The sequence below is a fragment of the Acyrthosiphon pisum genome, unplaced genomic scaffold, assembly GCF_005508785.2.
Source record: "Acyrthosiphon pisum isolate AL4f unplaced genomic scaffold, pea_aphid_22Mar2018_4r6ur Scaffold_163;HRSCAF=559, whole genome shotgun sequence".
NCBI classification, from domain to species: Eukaryota; Metazoa; Arthropoda; class Insecta; order Hemiptera; family Aphididae; genus Acyrthosiphon; species Acyrthosiphon pisum.
In genome coordinates, this window is record NW_021765320.1 from 1 (window position 1) to 7,174 (window position 7,174).

A 7,174-nucleotide genomic window follows, 5' to 3' on the forward strand; every position below is an offset into this window, starting at 1 on the left:
CATTTTAAATCGAAAATTTCGATAAGCGATCGCATTTTTTTTTGTCAAATGTTATTTCATGGATAGTATTACCATGAAAAAATGCATATTTATATAATGATATGAATAAGGAATATCAAAATCATGTATAATATTCCTGATAAAATAGAAATATGCATAAATATTCCAAATATGCAAAAACATACAAAATAAGACTTCACATATTTAATCGTGGTACCTTGAAATGGATTTCTATGTCATCTAGTATTAAATACAACTTAGCAAGATTTGCAAATGCATGAACTTACGAACCCTGCTTATAAACATGCAGCACTATAGCTAATTTGGATTGTGTTGTTAGCTCTAATATTAGAGGGATGAATGAACTATTATCAAACTTAAGCTAAGATCATCATCTGTGTTTATGTTGGTTTTTTTTTTTTATCGAGTCAGGGTGACGGATCATTTTACTTGTAATTAAATATATAAACATCATTACATATTAACTAACATAATATCAATTAGTCAAAAAGTCATAAAGTCAACAGGTAAAATACTAAAACATGGGTGTATGGAAAGAACCTCTATACACCTAGGCAACGATTCAGTGATACTCTCACTAATCTAGCAATCTTTCTACCACGGGGCTCAGGTCTTATAGACCAAACATGATAAATATATGTTGGTAATGACTCATACCTTACTTAAGTATAAGAATATAATCTGTGTATTTTTATTATATTTTTATTTTAAGTAATGAGAATTTTTATACTACTGTAATATAAGTAATATAAGTACTCATAACTTGTTTAAAAATTAAATATCATAGAAAAACACGTATTATATTCTTATTTTTAAGTTTGTTAATAGATAAATGCACTTTAATATTTAAATAACAACATACAATAGGTTCAGCTGATTGTACATTTGGTGTGCTGTACGACAGAGACTACACACACGAGTATGAAACAGAATAGCATTTAATCAAAATAAATTAAATGTTAATTAAATTTAAATGTTGGGCTACAAACTAAATGTATTTGCATTACACTGTATTAAGTCTTAACAATATCAAATTAAAGATCAAATAATCATACTTTCAAATAATTATTGAATGGTCCTGCTTACATAATTTTAAATTTTAAAAATGATAAATTTATTTTTATTAGTGAAAATATTTGTTTGTTTACTTTTTTTATGGTTTTATAGAATCCTTGAAAAAACAACATAGATTGTTCTAGATAAGATTTCACAAGAGATGATTTATTAATTTTATTTCTGCATCCAATAACTTCTTGTGGCATAATAATCCTGTAAACATATAAAGCGTTATTGTACATAAATCTAGGTATAGTTACTCCAACCTATTTTTATAGATAAACAATTTACTACAAGGAAGGTTGATCAGAATAAATATACATTTATACAAATAATTCAGCCAAAAATTTAGGTTTATGAAAAACAAATATTCTGTTTTAAAGTATAACTTAATTTAAAAATTAATTACATAAAATAATTGAATTAAAACTGATAAAACCCTCGATAGCCCAAAAAATTTAAAAATAACCAAAATAAGTTGTGTTATTATTTTAGATGATTTATTATACGTATTTAATAATTTGGTAAAATGTTAAGTACTACATTCAACTTTGAAGAACTCTTTTTACTTAAAATAGGGCATGCAGCTATATACTTAATTTCTAATTAAGAGGACGCTAAGTCTAATAAAATAATTTAGGTACTTACTTATAAAACAAATAGAATAATCCAAAAAAAAGTTCTGTCTTATCAATACATAAAATCTTACGACATTCCGACCGAAAACCAGTTATCCATTTAAAAAAAGCCACTTCCTTTAATGTTTCATAACAATCCACATACTTAGGAAAACTGTCCGAAGCTGTTGGTGTATTTTTAGTTCTTTCATCGACATCTGAATCAACTACAATAATAACAAGTTTATAATACATATAATTAATATATTATTAGTGTTTGAAGTATGAGATATTTTATGTGAAATTATATGGTGAAATATTTCAAAAACATGAAACATTGAAATTTTTTTAATATTAATTATATAGTCCAAGAGTACTAGGCATAATCATTGATATTAGTGGAATATGAGTGCTGTGGTTGGCATATTACTAATAGTATATATGTATAATATTGTATATTTAAAATTATAGCTATTATATCTATACATTATTCTTATAATACAGTTATATAGTTATTAATGCTACTATTTATATACTTTTCGTAATTAATTTACTTATAAAAATAATACAAGGAACTTACATCATAATATTATTTTGTATTATTTTGTATTAATTTGGATAATTTATATTATTCATTGTTACAGGTATAGATATTTGTACATTTTATTATTGAATATTAATCATTAAAATACTAAATAATAATAACAAGTAGGTATGAAAGGAAAAAGCTTACTCTAATAATTAATAATTTTCTTAGTTGTCAAATATTTAAGTTCATAATTATTATTAGTTTTTAACTAATTTTAAAATCGTAAGTTAAAATTTGATTACAAAAATAATTGGTAATCACTTTATAAAATGGTAATTTCATTGCAGAATTCTAGAATTGCAAAGATTAAAAAAAAAATAGAAAGAATACATTTTGCCACAATATCTTTTATTGAAAACATAATTAATTTTTTTAAATATGCATCAGAAAACCCTTAACAATAATATAATATCTATAACTTGCACTTATTATTAGTGCAAAATAAAATGGTAAAAGACGAAGTAAAAAAATACTAGATAAATGCCTAATTATTCGTAAGTATAAAACAGTGGCAGTCTTTCAACTGGTATTGTAATTGGGCCTCCAATCCAACATTAATAATGTGAGGAACTTAACCCTTTCAGCGCTACACTATTTATCTACTGAAATCTGTGTGTGCTATGCAAAATTACACCTTGATTTTTTTTTTTTAACTAGGTATTTTTAACTATATTTTTTTTTAAGATTTTAATTTTAATTTTATATTATCTAATTATTTAAGTTTAAAATAATGGGAGCCATTGTTTCCAGAACTTGTGAGGTTACCGGAAAGTCAGAATATTATAAAATTCAGGAACCTAATAGTAAGTCTGGAGTAATGAAATTTGACTAAAAATGTTTCAACACTGTATATCACAATAACTTAAAACTACTCAACGTACAAAGAAAAAGTCATGAAAAAAGTACATATTTAAGTTTTGTTATGAACAATAACATACATTCTAACACTATAAAATGATTTCAACACCTAATACATTTTATGTAGGTAAATTTTAAATCTCAAAGTACTTTTATTATTTATTAATATTAGGTAATTTTTATGAACTAATGAATATTTGTTTTTAATTTATTGTCTAAATATGTAATACATTTATAATACTTTTCTAACATTATATGTTATAATGATGTGAAATAATCGAGGAAATAATGTACTAGGTTGTAATTTTTAATCAAAGAAAGATAGTTCAAAAAACATTTGAAATTTTAGCTAATCAAAATATATTCAAAATTGTTTATAAATCATAATATATATATATATATGTATTACATTTATTTTGACATTTATTTATTATACATACAAATTATTATATTTTACAATTATTAATTGACATAATAATACGATAAATAATACGATTAAAGTTTAGATTAGGTAGGTAAGTTACGATAACTTTTAAGTATAAACTACGATAATATTTATCCACCATCGTTATTAATTTAAAGAGCACATAGATTGTACATAATTTTTTTATGTAGGTACATACATATGAAATTACATATAATCGTGTTTAAGGAAAATCTAATTATAGAGGTTCATGGAAAAAAATTTGTATTATCAAGGGGACCGTATTACATGTATTTTCTTCTAATTATAAAAGTTTTCTCATGGGACTCAGCGTTTAGTTCGATTTATAGTGTTTTTCAAATTATCTAGTAACTACTGTAACAGTATAAATATAGTATAAAATATTCTCAAAAATATCTTAGACTGACAAACCATCTCCACTCTGAATCATTTAACGTATACCTACAATGATATTATATCATTGAATTCAAATTTAATTCCATCTATAACGGTGACCTACTTGTAACCTACTGTAGCAGAGCGACATCCACTTACCAGTTTTTGTATGCTAACACTTATAAAAATATTATTAAATGATTTAAATGTAAGTACATTTTTCTAAAAAAATGGGTCTTAAATGCATACTAAAGGTAGTTAAACGATTAAATGCAAAATGAGTTATGAGAAATTTTGTTTCGACAAACAAAATATTTTATTTAGGTAATGTCGGCATACAGATTACCTACGCTGTTTGGAAAAGACACGTTTAAATAACTTATTAATTAGTATGTTACCGGGGCTATCAACTATACTTATAGTCTAAGGCAATTTAAGTTGAAATATTCATACATATGAATACATGAATACATGAAACCCGGGATCAGTGAAGCCTATTGTTTTTAATATTTTAAAGACATATAAATCAGAGCTCTATTTTGCTCTATATTGATAACTCTCAGCAAGCAATATCTCAACAAAATTGACAACGGTTGGCTATAAAAGCGAAACAACCGTATTAAACAACTATAGGTATGTACTTGAAAAGGAGTATGATGTAATATAACATATTTACATAATTTCACAAAATGTAGATACAGTGGGACTTCCACTAAGATTGTTCTCAGTAAATACAACAAATGGAATAATTTTTTTAAGACACGCGAATAGTAGGTATCTGCCTACATTATGTGTAACATATAGGTATATTATGCCTTGTACAGAAGTGTAAAGAGACACTTCTGACAAAAGAATTCCTCTACGAGGGTCGAAAGGTATGAGTGCATATTACTGTATAAGGTAAGATAAGTAATAAGCAATGACAAATAGAATATTAAGACGTCGTACGATGAATTGTTTAAGCACAAGTGTACAACACAAACAAGTTATAAAACTATGCTTGTGCAGCATCATCCGTAGGCGTAGAGCGGATGTATTACACCGAGAAGCCACCTAGACAGCTGAATGACTCAAGCGTCTGGCACGATATTGTGTTGACAATAAACCACTGGCTGGCCGGGAGTAACGGTGATAGATATCATGTTTACATAGACGGTGCATGACGTAAAAAAACCACTCACTTGTTATGTCGTCCATTTCCATTTGCTCTGCGGTGCTGATGGACATTGACGACGATGTCGGTTTCTCTTCGTGCTGCGGGTGAACATCCATCGCTTCTCCGGTGTCGTGCGCAACACCACTGTTACTAGACGCCATCAGTGGACCTTCACAGCACCGGCTCGCTGTGCAAGACTCCCTGAAACCTGTTGCTCGGCCACAGGTTGTGGACAGTGGTCAACGTCTCGCGGATGAAGAATATTGTGTGACTGACTGATCGACCGACTGGCACGCGGTAGCGTCCGACGGACTGAGCAAAACCTACAAGTCACAACTGCCGCACGCTGTAAGTCTTCGTCACTCCGGGGTCACTTGTGGAGTAATGGCCGACGGATTGCGGGTGCTTATGCACAGCGGCGTCGGTGGCGGCGACCAACAATATTATTGTTTCGTCGCGAGGCGGCGGCAACTACGGATTCGTTCGATCAACCGATCAAACGACCAAAACTTTCCGTTTCACCGGAAATGCGAACGAGAACGTAATAACTCCGAACGGTTACAATTATTATCGTGTTGTTTTACGTCGCGTCACGCCGATAGTCGTGTGCCCGCGTATAGACAAAGCGCGGAGATAAAGCGTACACCGTACAGCAGAGTGAACAGTGTACTACTATCGAAGTGTAAATACTATCGAAAACTATCGATAGTAATCGATAGTCCAACTACAAAAAATCGGAAACTCTCGATAGTCATGACTATCGATTTTTCTCCACCACTAGTGTACACAGGTGCACACCGACCCGTCGCCGTACGCAGGCAGCGTAATATTGTAATCGATACCCAGGTAGTTACTGCGCATGTGTAAACAGATCCCGCGGTGTCGTTGGTTCAAAACTAGAAAAAAAAAAATCCTGCACATGATTTTATTTCAAAAACTGGAAGGAGGCTTTCGATCGTAAACTATGGATGTAGCGGCGTATAATTTTGTTGCCAACACTGGCGGTTAGCGACGAGTCTCAGAATCCAGTGATCGATGTGCGCATGTGCGATGCAACTCAATGATTGTACATAGGTCACTATCACCGAATTATTATTATCAATAATTATCAATATTATTATTATTATAATTTAATCTCGGTTCGTAGTTGATTTGTTATATTATTATTATAGTAGGCATTATACTACTTTTCAATATAATGTTATACTTAATTACTTAAAACATAGCATGGTGATTTCATCTGTGGATAAATATGTAAGAGACGATTGGTCGATCATGCGTGTAACATACACCAAATTCGGCGAGCGACGGTCGGCAACATTTTTTAGTATTGATTTAATACGCTCCACCCATAGTATAATAACGCGGAGGTTATAGAGAGAGAAAACACATCAGTAATAATTGTTATACAATTTGTACAAATTTGTAACCACAATTCCAAAATTTGTTGTACGATTGTTTATTAGGTACCTACAGTTTATTTTATTGATATCATTTTTGATTAATATGAATAATCATTAAATATTAATATCAATTTTTCTCTCCAGTTTTGTAAAGTATTTGAGTAAATTTGTTTAAATACTGCCTAAGATGAATTTGTACCTATTTGAAAATTAAATAAGTACTTTTATTTAAATACTTTATCACTGTTATTTCAATAAATTATCAAAATTATTTTTTTCTAGTCAGAACTCAGGAATTAAAATTATTAAAATATTAAAATATTAAAACTAAAATCATTGCCATTTTGTAATTTTATACTTGACTACTTAACTTAGGTAATCTTTTAAAATAAATACGAATGGAAACACTATTGTTAATTATTTCCGCTAAACCCTATACTGATATTTAATATATTATTTGGCGAAGTGAATTGAAAACTACAAATTTATTTATGTAATGGGTTTAGTGTTCATATTGTAAAATAATATAATATATTAATATATATTATTATACATATAATTCTAATATACAAATATAAAAAGGTGGGTAAGTGGATTTCGCTCTGCTGTACAGTAGGTTACAAGTGGGTCACTGTATAATGGATGGTATTAAAT

At 29.0% G+C, this 7,174-nt stretch overlaps 1 protein-coding gene across 2 annotated transcripts; it reads right to left on the reverse strand.

The window, feature by feature from the left end:
* Positions 1-1,088: 1,088 nt before the first annotated feature.
* LOC115034616 lies at positions 1,089-5,794 on the reverse strand. 2 transcript variants are annotated; one of them, XM_029491927.1, is made up of 4 exons: positions 5,352-5,769; positions 5,143-5,286; positions 1,726-1,921; positions 1,089-1,290 (listed from the first exon to the last, which is right to left on the reverse strand). In XM_029491927.1, exons 2-4 carry the CDS (start codon positions 5,276-5,278, stop codon positions 1,104-1,106), a joined length of 519 nt encoding a protein of 172 aa, XP_029347787.1. In that variant the 5' UTR covers positions 5,279-5,286; positions 5,352-5,769; the 3' UTR covers positions 1,089-1,103. The 2 variants fall into 2 exon arrangements, with proteins under 2 accessions (XP_029347787.1, XP_029347786.1); XM_029491926.1 differs by having other exon boundaries at positions 5,143-5,794.
* Between the last annotated feature and the right edge of the window lie 1,380 nt (positions 5,795-7,174).